At 40.3% G+C, this 24,406-nt stretch overlaps 1 protein-coding gene across 1 annotated transcript; it reads left to right on the top strand.

Moving 5' to 3' along the window:
* The first annotated feature begins 2,607 nt into the window (after window positions 1-2,607).
* Window positions 2,608-23,484, top strand: DAPL1 (death associated protein like 1). The gene is made up of 4 exons (XM_039237511.1): window positions 2,608-2,665; window positions 11,872-11,959; window positions 14,825-14,885; window positions 23,265-23,484. Exons 1-4 carry the CDS (start codon window positions 2,608-2,610, stop codon window positions 23,379-23,381), a joined length of 324 nt encoding a protein of 107 aa, XP_039093442.1. The 3' UTR covers window positions 23,382-23,484.
* Window positions 23,485-24,406: the final 922 nt, after the last annotated feature.

The following is a 24,406-nucleotide window of genomic DNA, read 5'->3' as shown; positions in this document are numbered from 1 at the left end:
AATTTAACTTTAATCAAATTTAAATTTTGATTTCTCCATTACACCAGCCACATTTCTAGTGCCCAAATCAAATGGGCCTTGTGGCTACCATATTGGTCTGAGCAGATAGAGAACATTTCCATCATCACAGAAATTTCTTTTTTCTGTTTAGTGTTTTTTATTTATTTCTGAGAGAGAGAGAGACAGCATGAGCAGGGGAGGGTCAGAGAGAGAGGGAGACACAGAATCCGAAACAGGTTCCAGGCTCTGAGCTGGCTGTCAGCACAGACCATCATCACAGAAATTTCTATTGTCAGCTACAGAAGGAATCCTCTTAGCCTTCTCCTCATCTTATTTCCTACATCCCCCATGAGACTCTGAGCTTCTCTGAAAGAGTGGGTAGGGTTTTGTCACCTCTAAACCCCAGCTCCTAGTCCAGGGCTCTGCAGGGGAAACACTCACAAAATATTTGCTAGATGATATGGATGATCCTTTCTTTTTGCTCCCACAGCATGTACCTACCTTGGCCAAAACACTTTAACATAATTTTCCCCTAAAAAAAGTTTTTATTGATTTTTATTGATTTTAAAAGTAATACAGAAAAATAGAAGATAACAAAAATCAACAGGTAATATTCTTACCTATAGACAACCACTCCTAATATTTTGAAATATTTTTATTCATTATTTAACAAATAGATTTTTTTTACTGAGGTATAATTTGCATACAGTAAAATTCACCACTTTTATATGATATACATATGATGCATGGTGGATATAATTGCCACCACAGTCTCTTGAATATTTCTAACAGCTTTGAAAGTCGCCTCCTACCTCTTTGTGGCGAAACCACTCTCCCCACCCTCTCGTCTGGCAATCATATCTGATTTCTGGTCCTGTAGTTTTGATTTTTCAAGGATGTCATATAAATGGAATCTTACAGTAACTGGTTTTTTAGTCTTCTTTCATTTAGCCTAATGCTTTTGAGGGTCATCCATGTTGTTGCAAGTAAATATCTGTTCATTTTTTTATTATTGCAGAGTAGTATTCTATTGTATGGATACACCACAATCTGTTTATCTGTTCTACATTTGATGGATTTGGGTTGTTTCTAACTTTTATCCATTATGAATAGGAGCTGTTAAAACATTCAAATGTAGATTTTTGTACATACATGTGTTTTCATTTCTCTTGGGAAAATTCCTAGGAATTGGACTGTTAGTCACACAGTAAGTGTATGACTAATGTTACATGATATATTTATAGGAAACTACCATACTGACTTCCAAAGTGGCTTTTCCAATTGGCGTTCCCACCAACTGCGTATGAGAGTTTCCATTGCTCCACATATTCATCAGGATGCTGTATTTTCCTTTTCCTTTTTCTTTTCTTTTCTTTTCTTTTTTTTTTTAGTTGAGCCATTCTAATACATGTGTAATGCATTTCATTTGCATTTCCCTAATGATTAATAATGTTGAACATCTTTTTATGTGTTTATTTATGGTCGATGTCTCTACTTTGTGAAGTTTCTGTTTTAAACGTTTGCCTATTTTTTTAAATTGAGTTGTTTGTTTTCTTATTACTGAGTTGTTTCTTTGCGTATTCTCAATGCCAGGACTTACCAGAAATGTGTTCTACACATTTTTTATTTTCCCCTCAGTTTGTGGCTGGTCTTCATTTCCTTAACAATGTTTTCTGAAGAGCAGAGGATTCTTTTGGGGTTTTTTTCCTTGTCTTTCTTTCTTCTTCTTCTTCTTCTTCTTTTTTTTTTTTGAAGAGCAGAAGTCTCTAATTGTATTGAAGAACAAAGAAATATTTCTAAGTAACTGCCATCTGCTCAACTTTGATCAGCACTAAAGATACAATAAAGTTTATATCTGGTCTTTTTCTTGTTAACAAAATTAGCATCTACAGGCTTCTAGCCTATTTTTTCACTATCTTATCATGAATAGTTTCACATCATTAAATATTATTTGAAAACACAATATGTAATGTGTACATAGTATTCTCATGGCTATATCTTAACTATCGCACTCTTTGTGGGAATGTTTATATCAATGCCAATCATTTCTAAAAAATAAAGAAAAAAAATACATGATTGCCATCCTTGTGAAGAAGTCTCTGTGCACATCCCCAGTTATCTTCTTCATATGAATGCTCACAATAACAAAGGCTAGGGCAAGGGCATAGTGCTTTGTTTTCTAACTGTCTCTTCAGAAAGACTACGGATGTCTTGAAATAAAAATGTTACACCAGAATGGGATGGAGAGCCTGTCACATTGTAGATGTGTATATATATACACACTGTATATACTTAATGGATGAATAGTTGGTGAGAAAAAGAATTCCACTGAACTTTACCCTCTCCCCTTCCTCTGGCAAAAGAAAATAAGAGTTCCCTCAGCCATCTATCTCGCCTTCTGAGATAAGGGGAAGGCGAGAAAATCTGAGAAAATTTGCCAAGGAGATGGAGCTTCCCAGAAAGCGAGGTGACAAGCCCTGTTGCTGCTCAACAATGCCCTGAAGGGGCCCCGCCCCCAGCCCATATAAAGCCAGGGTGCAGTGGGGCAGCAGCTGGCGCTCAGCCTCCAGAGCACCGGGCTGGCATTGGCACGGGCACACGCACACTATGGCAAATGAAGTGCAAGTCCTGCTCTCCCCGCTGAAAGGGGGGCATCCTCCTGCAGGTAGGTACCCACCTGCCCTCCACCCTACGGATGGCACTGGCCTCACGGCTGTCGCTGCTTCTCTTTCCACCAATGCCTTTATCAGAGGCACCCCAACAGAGTGGAGGTTCTCAATGTCCTGCTGTTACTTTAACTTCATGCAACCTGCTTTCCCTCTGTCTTTTGACCTTCTGGGCTTGTGAATAAACCACCTGGGGATTTGTGAAGCCCCAGTTGAATTAAAACCTAATGACATAGGTAGGTGTAAGGGGCTCAGTGCTCATGCAAAGGGACCTTCCCTCTCTGGCTGGAGGTTGGCAGTGACACATCCACAGGAAGGTGATTAACTGCCATGACAACCTTCCTCCCAAGAAGTTCCAATCCTAAGACTCAGTCACCCAAAGATGTCTGTACATCATTTGACTTTGTACCCAGGCAAACCAGCTTCCACACAGAGGACAGAAACTTTATATTTCTCTTCCCTCAGGCTTTGGGGTTGCCTTGTCATCAAGCAAAGGAGAACTTTTTTTTTTTTTTTTTTTAATTTATTTCTAGGAGAGAGAGAGACAGCGTGAGCAGGGGAGGGTCAGAGAGAGAGGGAGTCACAGACTGAAATAGGCTCCAGGCTCTGAGCTGGCAGTCAGCACAGAGCCCGACGCGGGGCTCGAACCCACGAACCGTGAGATCATGACCTAAGCGAAAGTCGGACGCTTAACCGACTAAGCCACCCAGGCGCCCCGCAAAGGAGCACTTTTTAATAAGGACCCAAGCACTGGAGGGGGCTGACTAGAAAAGGTATCAATCAAGGTGTTTTGCAAAGTAGCCACAGTTTTCTCTCACTCTTTTTTTTTTAACTTATGCTCTCTGAAATATGGAAGTTAGTTTTATTGTACTTAACCATATGTTCATATAGATTGGCTAAGGTGTACGGGACTATTTTTAGCCAGTTTTATGTTCTTTCAACTGCCTTCCTTCTTTCTCCCTTAAGATCTCAAAATCTTGACCACATTTGGGGCACCTGGGTGGCTTAGTCGGTTAAGCGTCTGACTTTCGCTTAGGTCATGATCTCGTGGTTCGTGGGTTCGAGCCCCGCGTTGGGCTCTGTGCTGACTGCCAGCTCAGAGCCTGGAGCCTGTTTCAGTCTGTGACTCCCTCTCTCTCTGACCCTCCCCTGCTCACGCTGTCTCTCTCTCTCTCTCTCCTAGAAATAAATAAAACATTAAAAAAAATTTTTAAAAATAAAATCTTGACCACTTTGTTCTTGCCTTCCTCCATTTACAAAATTTATTTATTGGTTGGTGTAATTCTTAGTGCCTTTAATCAAAGGTTATTTCAGCCATCTCTGCTGCAGAGGATGCTGACAGGTAGGTATAAGCTTCAGAAAGCTCCAAACAGTGACAGAGAGGCTTGATGGCTTTATGGTGGGTGGCCCACCTGAAAAGAGTCAGAGTTTTATTACTGAATCTGAGCTTCAAGTTCTAGGCACACTGCCCTGGTTTCCTGTAGCAGACTCCTGACATTTTATGTTTGTAATTGGATTTAGCAATATTTAACATTATCTGTATTTAAAGTTAATGATGCTACCTAATGGTCAGGAACTATACATGCAAATTATTAGAGAAGAAATTCATTACAGAAAGACAAAAGAAAAAAAGAACACATTCTCTTCCCACCACTTCCACCCCAATCCTTCATAAAAAGGATAAGCTAAAACCTGATTTGCTAAATTACATTTATGCACAAAGAACACAGAGATAAACTTAACCAAATGAAAGTTTGAATGAAACCACCAGGAACTTTCTGTCCCTCCGCTAATGACTGCTAATTACTCTGTGTACATAGCACACCATGACTCCATCAAGCATGTCACAATGCCTCTGGCATGACAATTAATTATTATGAACTGTGACACTACAGATAAGAGGTTTGGGATAATTAGAATGGAGATGAAGGCAGACTTGTGCCTCCCTGCTGAGAGCGAGGGAACAAAGAAACCTCATCCTTCAGCTTGTCTTGCTACGTATTTTAAGCCTGAATCAGTTTGCTATGGTGCAAAATTGTATTTATGGCACAAAAATAATTCCTTGCCAAAACTCCACTAAAACATCACCTGATTTTTAGGAGCAATATAGAGATCCCTGAGAGTGGGAATCAGATGTGATATGGTGGGATGGGTCTGACACGGCCTTTGGAATCAGTCAGGCCCTAGGCTTAAACTCCATTTTCATTCCACATCTCTGGCCTCAGTTTCCTCATCTTTAAAACAGGAGCTTGGGACGCCTGGGTGGCTTAGTCAGTTGAGCATCCAACTTCAGCTCATGTCATGATATCATGGTTCATGGGTTCAAGCCCCACATCGGGCTCTGTGCTGACAGCTAGCTCAGAACCTGGAGACTGTTTCAGATTCTGTATCTCCCTCTCTCTCTGACCCTCCCCTACTCACACTGTCTCTCTCTCTCTCAGAAATAAATAAAACATTAAAAATAAATAAATAAAGCAGGGGCTAATAAGGGTGCCTCGGTGGCTCAGTCAGTTAAGTGCCTGACTCTTGCTTTCGGCTCAGGTCATGATCCACAATGTGGGACTGAGCCCCAAATTGGGCTTCACTCTGAGCATGGGGCCTGCTTGGAATTCTCTCATCCCTCTGTGTTTGCCCCTCCCCTGCTTACATATTCATACTCTCTCTCTCTCACTCTCTTTCTCTCAAAATAGATAAACTTAAAAAAAAAACGTCAAGATAGTATTGTTTTAAAAAAATTAAACCTCTGCTAAGTCAGCCAGCTGTACTCTGTCCACCTACATGTGCTTTTCTTTCACATATATGAATACAATATATTGCATCTCTGTCAGCCCTGGTCATACATTTGTGCTGTGAAACGAGTATCCATGAAACATGACGTGCCCTAGGCACTAGTCAACTTAGCTTTGAATTTTCTGCTTTTCTGATTTGCCTCGCTCCCCGTTTTAGAAGAACCCCATTACATGAACAGACAAAAATGTGTGAGTGGAAAGTAAGATGAGGAAGCCAAGTAACTAGAAAGAGCAAGAATTCCTGAGTTTTATATATCTCTTACATTTTGTAATTTGGTTTAAGTCAAATGAGTCAGAGCCATCAGAGGGGTCACCTTAAAACCCCCAGAGAGAATCAGTTTTCTGGCTCATTAAAGAGAGAAGGAGGTCTGGGGACATGTCCAAGTGTGAATCTCATGCAGAAAATGAGGGGAAGACCATAGCTATGTAAGGACAGGAATTATTTAAAATAAAACAAACACCAAAGGCTTAATTCTCAACTCCAGTCTGTTCAAGTCACCATATGGGAGTTGGTCTGTGAGGCTCGAGGAGACACTGTGATGCCCGCCACCCCAAACATTACAGGGCCAGGGGTCGGGATGACCACAGGACCAGCTGCTCTCCTAGACATGCCCACAGCCCTGCAGACCAAATGTGCTATCATCTTTGTTTCACGGAGGAGCCGACTGAAAGTCAGCAAGGTTGAGGGACTTTCCCAAAGCCACAGCTAATGGGGAGTGGGGCTGAGATTTGAAAAGAAAGTGGGCCCCGTGCCAAAGGTCTCCTGCTCTAAAGCCCTCTCTAATTACCTCAGCACCTTCTCCTGACTTTTTCGTTTGGGTTTTGATTGGCATCTTAAAATGGGCTGAAACATGGGGCACTTGGGTGGCTCAGTTGGTTAAGCGTCCAACTTCAGCTCAGGTCATGATCTCATGGTCTCTGAGTTTGAGCCCTGTGTGGAGCTCTGTGCTGACGACTCAGAGCCTGGAGCCTGCTTTGGATTCTGTCTCCCTCTCTCGCTCCCTTCCCCGCTTCACACTCTGTCTCTCTCTGCCTCTGAAAATGAATAAACCTTAAAAAAAATTAAGAAATGGGCTGAAACATTGACTGTAAATGCAAAGTGAATGTTTTGCAAACATCTAACCTTTAATTAAAAATTTTCAAATATAAGTGCTAAGGCAAAGGCAGAGTGTACACAAACCTTTGTGTTATTCAGCTTTTCTCTATCCATTTTCCACTGATTAGTGAAGGAAAAAAAGCTTATTTTGAGGGCAGATGTGTCTTTCTTTACCTTGACTACCCTCTACCAAAAACTGTTGCCTGGAAAATCTTAACTGAAAAGTTATTATATAGTATAATACTTAATCAGAGATAGGAGAGCAAAGGTTCATTTTCCCCACATAAATTTAGATTTTCTAATGAAACTATCCAAAAGGGCATCTCTCTCTTTCACATGTTTTTAAATCTCTAGTTCATTTTGCTTATTGAAAAGACCTACACTCTTATCTCATGTATTTGTACTGAAAGACCTGTTAAAATGTTAAATCAGTTCATATTTTACCTTGCTCAATTCCAGTTGGTCCTTCTACAGAAATCCAAAAGGCAATATAGTCCCCAAAATGGAAATGTGTAAATTATTACTACAGAAATCCAAAAGGCAATATAGTCCCCAAAATGGAAATGTGTAAATTATTACAACTTTAAGTAAACTAATTTAGATACAGTGAAACTTTGAAGCATTCTCATGAGTCAGATCTATCTGGTATATTGAAAATGGGCAAGCACCTGATTGTGTCGGGTGGTAAATACTTATTTATAATAGCTTATCTACAGGATGGGAGACCAGTATGGCCAGTGTTCCCAGCAGAGCTTTGAAGCTGACTCTCCCACAAACTGGTTCCATCTGGTTCAGTCACCACAACTAGTGAGAGCCTTAATCTGTATCTTAGTGGAGCCATCTACAGCATGAAGATATTACCTTCTGTGTCTTTCTACTGTACATGCCTGACCAAGTATATTACCTACCTACCAGAACAACTTTAGTATAAGAACTGTGCTCTGGAAATCCTAGGTGTCTGTGGTTTACTTATGCTTCCTAAATTACTGAGTTAGAGCATACAGCCCCGTCACAGAGAGGACTCAAAGATTCCAGGATGGAAGTAGGAATATGGGAGGATTTTTAATTTCCCTTCGAATGTCTTTGTTTTATTGTTCTTAAGAGTGCATTCTTAAATTTCTTTTGACATTCTGTTAAGTGCCTTATATTCTTTCAAAGGGAGGAAAGCAATTTTACTTTGAAGTAAAGACTTTATAATAAAGATTATCTAGTTCAACTTCCAGCAAATTCTCCAAAATTGTCCTAAGATGTTCATGGCAAGTGTACTTTTTTTCTTTAACACACTGAGAGCCAAGGGACTTACTCTTGTCCTAAGCAGCCTACTTCACTTTGAATGACACCCACTAGCCAAACTAGTAGCCAGCCTCTGCCTTTGAGGAGCATTTATCCTTTGGTCTTCATTCTCTCCTCTGGAACAACATGAAATAGATATGCGTAGTAACAGTTGTCAAGTGCCCACCATGAACCAGGTGCTTGTATCACCTCTATTCTCTAGAACAACCTGAACAATTGGTATCATTGAAGGATGCAGAAACTGAGTCTTAGAGAGGTTTAAGCATCTTGCTCAAGGTTCCAGAGCTCAGGAGGAGTAGAGATAACTGATCCTACATAAAATTTCCTCACCAAGAAACCATTTCTCCTCCACATGATAATCCTCTTTGAAGACGGCACCTAAGTTCCCTTGAGTCTATCTTCTTCAGAAGTGATCTTTCCAGACTCCCTACTTCCTCTTGTGACATGGTTCCCTTCTCCTCTCTGGCCCCTCTCCTCTGGACTTCTCTAGATCGTCCAGATCCTTGCAGATGAGTGGCACAGAACTCAACATTCCAAATGGCTTCTCATTTTTAACTATTGCTTATTTTAACTATTAACAAGTTTGCTTCTATAGTTGGTGATAATACTCAGCCTGGTAGAAGAAAATATGTTGAAACAATAGCATCAGAGAAAACACAAGGAATATTAGTAAGAAAATAATTTTAGCCCTCCATATTTCAAAAGCACTTGTCACAAGGAGAATGAAAAATACAAATGAGGAGCTACTGAAGGCCTCATACTCTAGACCCTCTGCTTGACTCCTCTCAGTTCAAGAGACAGCAGCGTTGTAAACACCATCACCCCTCATACAGGGGTGCACCCCTCCTCAGTGTTCCCAGAAATGCCATCCCTTTGTTTATTTCACATCTACATTCCACGGCTGTTCAGAAGAGATTTTCACATCATTTGATTTCTTTCCCACATTATGGGCCTTTATCTCACATAATGTTTGTCTGTGTGTGTGTGTGTGTGTGTGTGTGTATGAATTTAAAGCAGACCATGTGTAAAAATAGTATTTTTTTTCCTAGACTGCATCTAATATTACAAAATTCTAATGAGAGGCTTTTATAATCAATGAAAAAACAGCTCGGTGATTCAAAATGACCAAGTGGAGTTTATTCCATGAATGCAAGAATGGTTTGATAGATATCCATTAATATAGCTTTATATATTAATATATGTTAATATAATTGACCACATTAAGGACAAAAACCATGCATCATATCCATGAGTGCTAAAAAGTAAAAAGGCATTTGTACTTTTAAGCCCAAAGAAATAATATTTCCTTAATATGAAAAAATATATAAATATATATAAATTTATATATAAAAATATATATAATATAAAATATATAAAATATATATAAATATATATAAATATATAAAATATATATAAAATATATAAATATATATATATACACACACATACACATGTATATTTGTGTGTATGTGTGTGTGTGTATCCACCTAAGTAGAAAGATATGAAAAACAATATCTTAAAAATTAGGATAACAAAGATGTCAACCATCATGACTAACATTATTCTACAGGAAGTAATATTATAATTCTTTGCAGGTTATATAATTTTTTTACCCAAAAAACCTAAGAGAATCAACCAAAAAAAACCTATTAAAAACAGTAAGAATTCAGTTAAGATCTAGGTCTAAAATCATTGATACCAGAACAACTATGATATAAGAACAACAATTGAAGAATCAACCACATTTATAATAGCAACAGCAAGACAGACCGCTTAGGGGATAAACCTAACAATAAATGTGTAAGATTTATGCAAACCAGTTACCGAGGGACCAAAATAATGGAAAAGCATACCATGTTCTTGAATAGAGAGCCACCAGGAATGTAAGGTTATGATTTTCCCCTAAAAGGAAGAAATCTCGGGGCGCCTGGGTGGCTCAGTCGGTTAAGCGGCCAACTTCAGTTCACGTCATGATCTCACAGTTAGTTCGTTCCAACCCAGTGTCAGGCTCTGTGCTGACAGCCTGCTTCCTGTTCTGTGTCCCCCTCTCTCTCTGCCCCTCCCCTGCTCATGCTCTGTCTCTCTCCTCAAAAATAGATACAAATTTAAAAAATTATTTTAAAAAGATATCACTTTTGGGTCACTTATTGGTTGACAAAACAAAACATTTCCAGCTCACATTGTTGCCAGAGGTAGGGCAAAGGAGCACTGTCATCGGAGCTCGTGAGATTGTAAACAGGTACAACTTCTGTGAAGGGCAATTAGGCAACATGTAACAAAATTCCGAATGCACATAGAACTTAAGAACTAACAAGATCACTTGTAGGAATTTATCCCATGGATATACTTGCATTTGTGCAAAATTATGCATATAAAAGGATATTTGTTGCAGCATTATTTGTGACATCAATGAATTAGAAAAATCTGAAATGTCCAACATTTGGGAATTGGTTAGGTAAACACAGAATGTTCATATAAAGAAATGTTAAAGCAGATGTTAAAAAGAACGACACATTTCTACAAAGATAGGTAAGGAATTTACTCCAAAATTTATGATTGAATGAAAAATATAAACTAACAAGATGTAAAACAATGTCTGTCAATGCTGCCATTTAAAAAATAGTAATGTGATGAGGCACCTGGGTGGCTCAGTTGGTCGAGTGTCCGATTCTTGGTTTCAGCTCGGGTTGTGATCTCATTGTTCATGGTTCCAGCTCTAGGTCGGACTCTGCCGGCAGCACGGGAACTGCTTGGGATTCTCTCTCTCTGTCCCTTCCCTGAGCTCTCCCCCCACTCCTCTCACAAAATAAACATATAAACATTAAAAGAAAATAATTAAAAATAAAAAAATAAAAAATCGTAAAATATGGAATATTTGTGGATGAACATATAGGAAACATGTAACATTAGCAGTTCGTAGGGAGATGAACTGGGAGCTGGAAATAATGGTAAGAGGGAGACTGCAGACCTCTTCATGCTTTTTGAATTGTGTGCCTTACGTGTGTTTTACAAAATCAACAAAAAATGTGATAATTTTTAAAGAACAAGGATAAAGTCAAATTCACAAGTGCATTGAGAAATAGAATGGGTTTTCCTTATTTTTTCACTTTATTGGGACTAGTTTTAGAAATTGCCAATTTGGCATTTCCATGAAGCGAATTAACAAGTTCAAACACATCAACATCCATTTAGCTTTTTCTCCTTTGAGTTTGTTAGATTTTAGATGTGCACATTTCCTGGGAACAGAGAGAAATATTTGCTTTGACTTGCAATCTGAAATGGGTTGTTCCTTTTCAAAAGTTGATTTCATCTGACATTGTTAAATACTTGAATTGCTGTTAGGTCATCTGTAGCCTAATTAACACTAATTGATCTCCTGAATGGCAGGATTATTAATGTAGTTTAATTACTCATTAGAACCTCTGAGCTTGGCCAACGTCAGAGGTTTGGGGTCCAGGATGGAAGGTGGGTACCCAGTGGGATCAGAGACATCTCTCTTGAATTAAAGGCCTGTTACCACCACGTGCCCTGACTTTTGGCTCATCTCTCAGAATCTAGCTTTTGAATGATCTAGTTGGAAAAAAAAAAAAAATGCAAGCCTTGCACAAACTCTAATCTTGTGGGAAAACAAGAGGGTCACATTGTAATTGTCTGTTGCTGTCATAAAGAATGTAATTGTTTTGATAAGAGAAAAAATGTTTTTCAGTGAAATGCCTAAGGGAGTATGTTGTTATTCTCCTCCCCAAAACAAAGGTGTAAACCTCTGTTGGTTTTTTTTAGCCTCAGTTCCTGCTCTCTGCACATCAAAAAGCAGGCCTCAGCCCTTCTCCCCTTCCCCACCTTGTTTGCATGACACAATATTTTTTCTTCAATTCAGGGTAACATTTTATTGTGTTATTTTAGATAAAAGTTTAGATCTTCAGAAAGTAAGTTCTAAATTTTTTTTCAAATCTAAAAAAAAAAAATCACAAAGCAAGACTGCCCTTTCTATTCTAACCACGCCTGTGTTGATGCTTACTTGTTATAGTAAAAGCTGGAGGAATGCGAATTTCCAAAAAACAAGAAATTGGCGTCTTTGAGAGACATACCAAAAAGACGGGATTAGAGAAAACAAGGTAGGGAGTGTTTGATTTCTTCTTTTTCATCACCTCAGGGAGTTTTGCATGACTGTGCTTCCAGAAGTGAGAGGCTTCCCTGAATTTTAGGACAAACCTATGCTCCCTAGACCTTGGTTGCACAGGGTTAGAGGCAGCCAGCCAAGAAGGGACGGTGAAAGGGGGTAGCCATTCACCCCATAGCTACCTTCTGAAAGATTCTCTTCCCTCTCCCCCTCCTCTCTGCAGCTGGCCCAGCTGCCTTGTCCTTGTACTTCAAAACCACAATCCTGACTGCATCCAAACCCAACTCCTGCTCCTTTAGCCTATTTTCACATGAGCCTAGACTGGCCCTGGTTTTATAATATGCTTTCTGCCGTAGCAGATCTTCTGAATTAAAAATAAATGGGTGAGGTGTTTTCTGGGGAGGGGGAGTTGTTTTAAATCCATTACTCAATTATTTAGAAAATAATGGCCACTATATTTGGCATAGCCAGAAGGCATATAGTTACTGAGGTTGGTTTCTCCCTGCTCCTTCCCCTGTATTGACAGAAGGCTCCATTCCCCAAGCTAAGCTGAGAGCTGTGGGCTGGTTGGGTGTGCAAATGGCCCAACCACTCTGCACTGTGGTTAAAGAAAATGTGTTAAAAAAAAAAATAGGAAGGAAGGAAAGAAGGAACGAAGGAACAAACTGGCTTCTCCAGGTAGGTATTGGGGCGCACTTCAGAGACCATTTCAAAATGCTTCCATAGATGACCCGATGAGTGATTCAAAAAGGAATCAACTGGAAGACATTCAAGAGGTGTCCTAAAGAATTAAAATAGTAGCAGTCCCAGAAAGAGAATGCAGAATGGAATTTCTGTTGGCTGTTTCTTATCTTCAAGTCACTTTATTTTTTATTTTTTTTAAGAAAGTGTGAGTTGGAGAGGGGCAGAGGGAGAGAGAGAATCTCAAGCAGGCCCCATGCCCAGCACAGAACCTGACTTGGGGCTTGATATCACAACCATGAGATCATGACCTGAGCTGAAATCAAGAGTTGAACACTTAACCTATGGAGCCACCCACGTGCCCCATCTTTAAGTCACTTTTGAAATTTTCGTCCCAATTTCTGGGAAAGAACTTTACTGAGGATCTGTTCCACTTTAAAATGAAAGACTCATTTGCCCCATTACCAGCCTGTTTTTGTTTCTTCTGATATCAGAGAATAACTATCACATAATGAAAGCCAATGATATAAAATCCTCAACAGTGGGGGTCACATATTATTCATCTTCAGACCCAACATCTAGGACAGTTCTTAGAACAGAGAAAGCACTTGAAATTGAAAGCTGGCTTTATTCTGTAACTAAAACCTGATTCAAACAGAAGCCCTGTTTTTTGTGACCTGATTGACATGCCTGGGCCAGGGTTCTAAGGAACAACTGAAAAAGCCATGGCTTAGGGGCATCTCAGTGGCTCAGGTGGTTGAGCAACGGACTCTTAATTTCCACTCAGGTTATGATCTTACTGTCGTGAGATCGAGCCCCATGTCAGACTCCACGCTGGACGTGGGGCCTACTTGAGATGCTCCTACTCCCTCTCCCTCTGTCCCTCCCCTGCTCACACCCTATCTCTCACCAAAAAATTAAAGGAAAAAAAAAACTCATCACTTGGATACATCATCCAGTTGGCAGCCAGTGGACAAGTCATTCATTTCTCTGCACCTCAGAAAATGGGGACTTGCTGTTAATTGTGTCATCAGCTGAACGATGTGGGAAGAGTTGACTAGAGACTAATAAAGTGGTGATTGGAACCCTCTTAAAAAACTCAATTGTTGTCTGTCAGTAAAAATGAGAAGGGGATCACTTCAAAACATAAACAGCAAGAAATAGCTCACTCTCTCATGCCCTATTCACCAGCAACGGATATAGGTATGTGAGGCCTGATGTGTATAGGATTTGGGGGCCATTTTAAGGAAAAATAGTAAAACATTACAGCTATGAAATGGCTAGAAACCCTCCTGAGGGGGAAGGAGCATGTGCAGGGGTGGGCCCTGAAGCTCAAGCTTCTTTAGCTCTACCCTAAATTCACCTCTGCTGTTGTCATCCCTTTTGTGAATGTATGCATGAGATATGAGGACCTCATTTTCATGGGCAGACATCCCTCTTACATCTCATTGGAGAATGGCTTTTGGAAAATGTATTATAGGAAATAAATTTCTAAGCATCATCAATCTATGTCCATTTCCTAATAACTTCTAACCAACACAAAACATCCAGAAAAAAAAATGCCAAGTGTAGTTTCCATCAAGAAATTGCACTGCAGGCTTAGCCCTAACTGATGCTCTCCCACAAAATGAATTGGCCAGAGAAAAAGAAGCCAGACACAAAGGGGTACGTGCTGTGTGATTCATTGTATGAAGTACAGAAACAGTCAAAACTAATCTACAGGGCTACAAGTCAAGGTAACGGTTATCCTCAGGAGTGGCATGTTTGACTAGTTGTGAATATTCGCCAGGCTATATACTTCCAAGGAAAGATAAAACAAAAATACACTAGTAAAGGGGCTCTTGGGTGGCTTACTCTGTCCGACTTCAGCTCAGGTCATGGTCTTGTAGTCGGTGAGTTTGAGTCCCATGTTGGGCTCTGTGCTGACAGCTCAGAGCCTAGAGCCTGCTTCAGATTCTGTGTCTCCATCTCTCTCTGCCCCTCCCCCCACTCAAAAATAAGTAAAGATTTTTGTAGCACATGGGCACACTGAAGCCAATTTTCTTTTTGCCTTCTAGCTATTACCAAGCAAGTGTAAAGGCTTAAAGGCCAAGTAGATATAAATCCTTATATAAATCATTTAGCCTCCTTAGTAGGAAAGTTTTCTCATCCTATATGAAATTTTGTCTCATTTTTCCAGTGCCATTGCAAATATTGCCAAACTGCAGGCGATGGATACCCTGAACGACACACTGGAGAAGGTGAGCCATGGTGAGGCCCCTCACGAGATGCTGCCAGTCAGTATTTATCCAATACACCAGTCTGCATGGGTGAACAAGCACTGACCACTGAGCCTCTACCCAACTCTCAGAGATCTGATGTCCTTGTGAGAGAATCTGCTCTCAGTCCAAGGAACACAAAGAGGTTTGGGTGAGAAAAGTTGTTTCTCCCAAATTCCTAATGTCTATTTAATAAATCACTTCAAAAATAAGATAGAAAATAAGGCAAGCATCATGATACCAAAATGGCAGTTTTACTTTGCCATGTTTTTGTAAAAAAGTAGCCTATATAACAGGAATTTGGCAGTTTTTTGACCCTTCTCCCCACCATAAGGAAATATTTGATTTCAGGTAAAGGTGGCTAGTGGAGGGTTGCATGGTGCATGGTGTAAGGCTGGAGGAAGACTAGGCACTAGCTGGGTTTATCCAGTTGAATCTTTTTATGAGGGTGGTTGGCCATTGCTATTTTTGTTTCTGTATTTTGTATTTCTTCTAAGTAGCTCCAGAAATTGGTAAGAAAACTCTTACCAGATCGACAGTATTTTGGTTTGGATTTACTAGTTTGTGAGGTTTTTTGTTTTTGTTTTGTTTTTTAATGTTTTATTTATTTCTGACAGAGAGTGTGTGTGTGTGTGTGTGTGTGTGTGTGAGCAGGGGAGGGTCAGAGAGAGAGAGAGAGACACAGAATCTGAAACAGGCTCCAGGCTCCGAGCTAGCTGTCAGCACTCAGCACAGAGCCCGGCATGGGGCTCGAACCCACGAACCCTGAGATCGTGACCTGAGCCAAAGTCAGATGCTTAACCAACTGAGCCACCCAGATATCCCAATTTACTAGTTTGTTCTTAAATTTTGTAGGTAAATGAAGTGATGGTCCTCATTCTACTTCTAGGGGCCAGATATTTTGCATTTATGGCCGTGAATAACTACTCTTTCTGCTGTTCTCACTTGAAGGGACAGGATTGCATAATTTATAGAAGAAAGACTAGCAGTTGCTGTCAAAATCAGGGATCTGGAAAAGATTGGAGCAAATACTGAGTAGCTAGACTTCTAGGGCCCCCATTTGGTAGTGGCTCCTCCACTACCGAGGTCAATTTGACCTTGATCAAATTACTTATCCGGTGCCTTAGAGAAGTCATTTGTAAAATGGAGATAAGAGTATATACTTCACAGGGTTGTTGTGTGGCATAGAGGAATGTCTACACATGAAGTTCTTAGGAACAGTGCCTGGCATGGAGTAACCTGTTTGCACTCTGTTTTGGTAGTAGCGCTGTTTTTATGGCAGCGAAATAAAAAGGTGTGTCTGAAGTCCAAGGGATGTAAAAGGCAGCTGGTACATGGCAACATCTTTTTTTTTTTTTAAGTAATCTCTATGCCCAACATGCAGCTCAGACTCACAACTCCAAGATCAAGAGTCACAGGCTCTACCAACTGAGCCAACCAGGTGCCCCAGTACAAGGCACTATCTTGATTATAGACTACAGCTACAAAGACTTCTAAGGAGTGGGGCTTGGTTCTCCCACAAATCTATTTGAGGTGAGGTCATAAGCAACTCTTTGCCTTCCTGGCTTTAGAAGAAGGGGAGGGATGGATGGTGCCCTGCCAGGGCAACACACAAGCTCCCTGCTTCTGCGTCTCACATTCTTTTGCAGCTGCCCACTATACACCTCTCCCCAAGGTGCCAGAGTATCTTCACACTTGTAAGTGGAACTGAAAGGATTAGACACATTCCCCTAGAATATGTGTTAATCCCAGATAAAATGTTTAAAGAGAGTGGTCAATAGAGGTTGATTATGCTATACTAGGTTGATTATGCTATGCTATATTAGGTACAGCGCCAGTCTACATTGCTTTCTATAGACATAGGTGCCTATGTCTATGACATAGAAGGGGGCTTTTCCTTTCCATTAAAAATATTACTTCCTTGGGATGCCTGGGACAGTTAAGCATCCGACTTTCGCTTAGGTCATGACCTCGTGGTTCGTGGGTTCGAGCCCCGCATCGGGCTCTGTGCTGACTGCCAGCTCAGAGCCTAGAGCCTGTTTCAGAGTCTGTGACTCCCTCTCTCTCTGACCCTCCCCTGCTCACGCTATCTCTCTCTATCTCTCCTAGAAATAAATAAAACATTAAAAAAATTTTTTTAATATTACTTCCTATTTCACAGATTAAAAGAAAAATCAAGGGGTGCCTGGGTGGCTCAGCCCATTAAGCATCTGACTCTTAGTTTCGGCTCAGGTCATGATCTCATAGTTTCGTGGGTTTGAGCCTAATATCAGGCTCTGCGCTGACAGGGCAGAGCCTGCGTGGGATTCTCTCTCCTTCCCTCAGCTCTTCCCCCACTTCCACTGTCTCTGTCTTTCTCAAAATAAATAAAAGTTAAAAAAAAGAAAACAAAAAAAAACAACAGTAATAACAAGTTGTATTTGTAAATCATAAGAAAACCTTGAGCTGGTGTGTTATTACAAATACTTTTAACAGCAACTATACCTATTTTGTAAAAAAGACCTTTAACACTTAGTTCAGTGTTTACTGTCATAGGACTGTGGCTAAGACTACACAGATTATTGGTTAGAACAGGTCTGATGTAAGACATCAAATGGGTCTCCTGCTGCCTCTGTCATTCACTACCTATGTGTTCTTGAGAGATTTCTTCCCTTTTCTGTGCCTCAGTTTCCCCATCTGTAAATGGGATGTGGTTAATAGTATGCACTTCCCAGAGATCTTGTGAGAAGAAAATGAAGTTATATAACACATGCAAAGTACAGCAGGGCCAGATGCAATTAGCCCTCATAAGTATTAGCTTCTATTCCCAAGCAGGTATCCTACAGGACATCACTCAAAATCCTAGGCAAAGGGTAAGAGGCAAGCAATAAAATCAAATCCCAAAATCACCGTGTATGACTATCTTGAATATGGCAGTTGGTGGGATCCATGTGTTTTCTTTCTATGAAAAAATTCCTCCCTAAATCCATAATTCAGCCTGAAGCATAATAAGATTTTATAAGAAAGGTCAACTTGGAGTGAAAAGACCAATGCCTTTTATAAAAATAGATCTGCTGAGATCAGTGGTTGTCAGGAGCTGGGGATGGGGGGAGCAGTTGACTGCAAAGGGATAGGAGGAAATTTGGGGGGGTTGAAGGTTTTGTCTCTTGATTTTGGTCACAGACTGTACGTACTTGTGAAAACTCATGGAACTGTACACTAAAAGGGTATATTTTACTGTAGATAAGTTTTATTTTAATTTTTAATTTTTTTTTAATTTAAAAAAATGGTTTATTTATTTCTGAGAGAGAGAAAGAGACAGCGTGAGCAGGGGAAGTTCAAAGAGAGAAGGAGATACAGAATCTGAAACAGGCTCCGGGCTCTGAGCTAGCTGTCAGTACAGAGCCCAACACAGGGCTGGAACCCACAAACCATGAGATCAGGACCTGAGCCTAAGTCGGATGCTTAACAGACTGAGCCACCCAGGTGCCCCTACTTTAATTTTTTAAATGAAAAAGTGCATCAATTCTATAGACTCATACAAAAAAATTAAGGTACGTAAAAGATATAGAGGTGTAAGTATATGTATCTGCTGAGGAATTTTCACCTGCATTATGATTCCCCCCACAATATATATTGTCATGAAGACCTAACAATACACAATTGGCCAGAAGAAATACAGTAGCAGAAATGAGGGTCATATCTTCTGCCTTTTAGTAACATTCACTCATGCCCTCAGCTAGAAATATGTTCAGTTCCAAGAACCCATGTTAATTCTCATAGCAATGCAAGAATTTAAAAGTCTAAGGCAGAAGGAGGACAGTCCTATTCATAGGATCTCATCAACCACTTAAACATGGTAAGAAATGTCTATCCATATGTTATTCATCTCTGGATGCCCTACTTTAAAATCAAGTGTTTGAGATCTGGGAGATTGAAAAACAATCCCCCGAAGCTTGGAATTGTATGACTCTAAGTGGGAAGCAGCCTAAAATTTGCCCCTTCCACTTTTTCCAACTTCTCCCTGCACACAGACCTCTCTCCCACTACCTTTCTCCATCTTTCCCTACCTCTCCAGTCAGCCCTTTCTGCCTCTTCCAGCCCTACATGATGAGAGAATTCATGGTGCCAGGTGGCAAGCCATATAACACGATATTCCTGCAGAAAAGGGGTTTTGTAACCCCATAAGCTCTCTAAACTAAAAATCTGGGAGAACCCATCTCAGACCACGTTCCATCAACTACTTAAAAAGGCTGTTTGAACGTTTAGAAGTCACGTAGCTCCTCTGAGATTTATGATTACTCATTTAATCTTTTTTTTTAAGGCAGGGAATGAGAGTGAATGATACTGCCAAATATAATTCTTTAGACAGTTATGGAAGTTAGATTTGGCAATAGTTGTGAAGCTTCTCTGAACATGAAAGTATCCAGTTGAAGCATGAGTAACAAGGTTGGGTTATGGTGTGGAGGGTTTGGAATGTTGAAGCCTAGTTAAAGTCGGGGCCACTTTTCAAGTTGCCAGATGTGTCACCACTGCCAAAGTTAGTGAGATGTATGTGAAACGGGATCCTGGGGGAGCGGAAACTATCAAAGGCATCTTCAAATCTAAAAAGGTTTCTCCTGTTCTGTAGATTAACATCACCGTAGGAGTATCCTTGAATTTCATTGACTTCAGCTGAATGTTTTGTTTTAAGCATTTTGCTTAACAGGGTGTGGAAATTGAAGTGCCAACATTCAAGTTGGAAGTTAACACCCTGGAAAGATGAATGGAAGAGCTGCCAGTCTGCTAACACTACCTAACTTCAGGCTCTAAAATAAAACCTGACACTGATTTTCTTGCATCTAGAATTTCTCTCATAGCTCCAATCACGAAGGCTTTTATCATACTTCTTTTGCATTTTCTTCGAAACTAAAACTATAGGTTCTGAGGTCACAGCTACCCGAGATGAAGGTAAATTCCCAATGGAGTAGTTTCTATTGATCTGCTTTTCAAGTTCAGTGTGTTGTCCCTTATGTGATGGAGTCACAGCAAGGCAGAATCCTTATACATATACTGGCCTTGAATTCTCTCTCTTACAGTGTTACCCTAGATTCTCTTATCCTAATGAATCAGACAAGAAACACCTTTCTTTTTACAAACGCTGTCTTTTTTAAAGACTAATGATGAAAATTCCAAAGCTTCCCCAAAGTTCAGACGCTAGCCTGAAAGACAGCTGGTTGTAGGTTGTACTCTGGAAAGCTATTCCTTCTTATTTCTAGTTCCAGTTTTGAAAATAAAATCTTTCTATCTCCATTGATACAAAATTTACAGCAAAAAATTAGGGCATTTGGAGCTTGACCATTTTACTTACAGCTTCATCAGTTCCGATGGAAGACTTTTTATAGACTCACCACCCACAACCTCCAAGTCCTTCTACATTAAGGTTTTCCTGATTGAGGGAGCGGGGCATATGAGAGAACCTGATTCGCTTGTTGTATATTCAAGACTTGCTGTATAGCCTTGTTACTCCCCCAAACCTGTACGTTTGTAATTTAATAATTATGTTCAATTTCCCTAAGCCTATTGTCTTTGCCAGAATTATTTCCGCTTCCTTCTCAATCTTGTCAGTTTTTTCCCTAAACTTTCTCAGATCAGTTCACAGATGGCCAACAGGCCCCAGGAACAGTTTCTCATTCATTCTGCTCTGCAGCAGACCCCTCGAAAAAGCGGCTGAGCGGAACTTTTAGGAACTCCATTATATGCCTTAGTTAAAATGTAAACCCTACCTCTTGTGCATTACTGGTGGGAATGTAAAATGGTATAGCCACCATAAAAAACAATATGGCAGTTCCTCAAAACATTAAACATAATATTGTCACATGATCCAGCAATTCCACCTGTGGGTATATGCCCAAAATAATTGAAAGCAGGGATCTGAATAGATATTTGTATACTAGTATTTATAGCAGTGTTATTCACGATAGTCAAAAGGTGGAAGCAACCCAAATGTCTATCATCCTACGGACATATCCACATTAAAGATAAACAAAATGTGGTATATTTTTCAGCCTTAAAAAGGAAGGGAGTTCTGACACATATTACAATAGGGGTAAACTTTGATGACATTATGCTAAATGAAATAAGCCAGCCACAAAAGGACAAATACTTCATGAGTCCACTTCTATGTGATACCTGGAGTAGTCAGAATTCATAGAGACAGAAGGTGGTTGCCAGAGGCTAGGAGTAGGGAGGAGGGAGTAAGGAGTTATTGTCTTAAGGATACAGAGCTTCAGTTTGATGCGATGAAAAAGTTCTGGAGATGAATGGGAGGGATGGTTGCACAACCATGTAAATATATTTGATGCCACTGAACTGCACAGTTAAAAATGGTTGAAATGGTAAATTTTGTCCTGTGTAGTTTACCACAATTTTTTAAGTGATCAGAAAAAAAAAAATGCAGCCTCTACAGTGTGGAGATAATCCTGGAGATGATCAGGTACCAAGTTAGTTCCGCCTGTCCCCTCCTGCCCCACCCCCACGGTGATCAGTCTCACTCTGCAGAACAACAGTCAGTTCTGGGGCTTCGCCTCCTCAGTCTCCACTTGCCATCTGGCCCCTCCCACGGTGGTTACTTGCCCACATTTCTGTTGGGTAAGAATTACTTGTTTCCTTTCTCATTCCCTTCACCTTGTGTTTGACTTGAAGTAACCTGCCAAATTGTTCATCCTATCTGTAATCTCTCGAATGTGGTTTAGGGCAAAATTGAAATAATCCATCTATTTTAGCTGACACAAAAGACACCCAGTCTGGAAAAAAAAACTACTGAAGTTGGTGGCCTCTTAAGTTTCTAAGGCCTCTTAAGTTTGGTTCCAATGTTGAAAGAAAAACAAAACAAAACACTCTGCCCTCACCACACTATAAAATGCCTGTCATATGGCCCAATGATAATTGATCTGACAAAAAAAAGATTCTAAAGCAACATTTATGACCAATACCTCAATTATCTGTCATCCTTCCTGCTGAAACACCAGCAGAGACCATCCTTGGGTTTAATTATTATATTACTTCTGTCTGCTCATTGTAAAAGAAAATTTTTAGAAAAATACTGATAGGCAAAGTAAAACAAAAGACTAGGAATTGCCCCATAATCCCTCAGAGATAACCATTGTTAACAATGTTTAGCTTATACTTTTCCAGTCTGTTTAATTTTTTAAGACCAAGAGAAAGGACTTTCTGGAGTCAAGTTTCACATGAAAGGGAATGCTGTGTGTCCAAAGCTCAGGGACATTTGAGAAGAGATATAAGGCACATATGTTTTCCCTGGCTTAGAAGAGCCCAAACAAACTATAAACAATGTGATGCTTGAGGTCATGTGCAGTTTATCTCCCCCTTTATTTAACTTGAGTGTCAGGCAAGGATATCTAAGTTCTACAGTGATAAGTTAAATTCCTTGTGAGCTGAGGCATCCCTTCATTGCTGGCTAAGGCAAGTGTCCTTATTAGGCATCTTTCTATTGTATCCATCAGCTTAGAAACCAAGAACTGGAACGGACCCAAAAGGTCACTGGGTTCACATTCTCCTCCTAGGAAAAATTATGTCTGAATGGCTCACTGCATTGGGCATCTTTTCTATCTTAAGCTGTCCTTAGTGTAAATTCCCTAAGGTCTCTTGGCTCCATGTGAAATTCCTCTTATTCTCAAAAGTGTCTGTGTTCATTGAAAGCCACATAAGCCCTTTTCCTCATAGATGTCTTCCATGGGATGACTAATGAGAACTTTTGTTACCTGAAGCTAGTAATCACTCCTCAGCTTTCTATTTACCAGACTGTAGAGACTGAACTATATTAAGTAGCCAATACGGGACCATTTTTTACCTACAAAAACAGCCATTTCACACACTTGAACATACTAACTTACCCTAACTCTTCCTTACTTCTTCCAGAAGCTCCTTATTTCTGCTTTTTTGACAATGGAGGTGTTCCTCCCCCGCAGAACCTTCCCCAGTATCCCCATAGCCTACTTAGAATATAGTGCTCCATATATGCATACTAGTGCCACAGTCCTTGCTAATCTTGTAGGACTGACAAGATACGATTAACCATTTCTACCTTTGCAGATATAACTTCAAAACGTGCATATAAATGCACATGTATCTTCTGTATGTTATCTTTTATATACTATTATTTATAATTTTCAAAACCAGAAACTAGCTAATGAGAGAAAATCCAGGTGAACATAAACACATATGAGCCCAGAGCTAGAGGTGGTTTAAGAAAAGAAATATTAAAGAAGCAACCAAAAACTGTGAAGTTGCCCCAACCAACTGTATTGTTCTCTGCTACTCTAATACTTTATAACCAAAAAGGTCCAATACACTTATTTTTTCTTTCTTTCTCACCTTTAGCTCAGCCATAAATTTCCAACAGCAGTGCATATGGCACATCAGAAACCCAGACCTGCTCTGGAGAAGGTCACTCCACTGAAAAGGATCCACATTATTCAGCAGCCTCGAAAATGTTAAGCTGGGACATAAAACACAGCCATCTGGCCAACTGCCTCGAACATCTGACAGCTTAGCAAAAGGCCCAGAACTCTCCATAGGTCTAGTGCACTTGCTTGGTAAATAAAACAGCTTTTGTATCTTCTCTTTTTACTTTAGATAATAAAGCATCCAAAATTATAAATCCAGCACCTTCCTGGGCCTCCTTTTGATGCAGCCCAGGAGCCCACTGAGGTTTACATTTGTAATTCTGTTGAATGAGTGGAGAATCCAGAACACTTGACTATTCCACTCCACCTCTCAGGATAAGCCCGTCTCTCCTTGATGCTGACCCTGAGCTGTTCCACCCATACTGAGTTCTCCCTGAAGGACAAAGGCTATCTCTGAGCTGTACAAAAGCCAATAATACCCTGTGCAAACATGAGGAGTGATTCTTCTCCGTAGGTTTGTCCTAAGATCTTCAGGTTTTCCCTTGAGGTAAAATTCCAGTTTTCCCTGGAGGTAACATTTCCAGTTCCCCACATAAATACATAGTTTGCTTTGAAGGTTTGGTGAGGGAAAATGAAAAATTTAGATTTGTTGCAAACATCTACTCCTCTGCAAAGCAATCAGGGGTGGAGAGTAGAATTAGAGTTTCAGTGGGAGATTTGCTCAGGGCCTCCCACAGAGTTCTTGCTGCAGAACCTAGGGGGTCACGACACTACAGGGCATTGTGGTTGGAGTATAGATGTTGATTTTAATCGAAGGTGGGGGTAGGAGGGAAAGTGTTGCCATAGTTAACCTTGCTCTAGCTCTCCTACCCTCCACCACTCTCCCTCTCCCCCTCTCTCCCTCTTTCCCTGTCTCCCTCTCTCCTCCTCTCCCCATATACTCAAATGTTAATAGCCAAGTGTGTCTTCAGGTGATAGTAGAGGAAAACCACATTCTTTTTCCACAAAGGTTAGCTGCCACTCACAGTTCTACCATTCTGTACCTCTCATGCTATCCGGGGCACCTGGGTGGCTCAGTCAGTTAAGCGTTGACTTAGGCTCAGGTTACAGTCTCAC

This window comes from Hyaena hyaena, unplaced genomic scaffold (genome assembly GCF_003009895.1).
Source record: "Hyaena hyaena isolate Hyena2069 unplaced genomic scaffold, ASM300989v1 scaffold_126, whole genome shotgun sequence".
NCBI classification, from domain to species: Eukaryota; Metazoa; Chordata; class Mammalia; order Carnivora; family Hyaenidae; genus Hyaena; species Hyaena hyaena.
Note: the sequence above shows the minus strand (reverse complement) of the source record. Positions and strands in the feature narration are given on the sequence as shown.

Excerpts from the sequence above, each read along its gene's own strand:
- DAPL1 (XM_039237511.1), top strand. The coding sequence starts at position 2,608 with ATGGCAAATGAAGTGCAAGTCCTGCTCTCCCCGCTGAAAGGGGGGCAT. Across the intron at positions 2,666-11,871 it reads AGGGGGGCATCCTCCTGCAG|TAAAAGCTGGAGGAATGCGA; the intron begins GTAGGTACCCAC and ends TACTTGTTATAG. Across the intron at positions 14,886-23,264 it reads TGAACGACACACTGGAGAAG|CTCAGCCATAAATTTCCAAC; the intron begins GTGAGCCATGGT and ends TCTCACCTTTAG.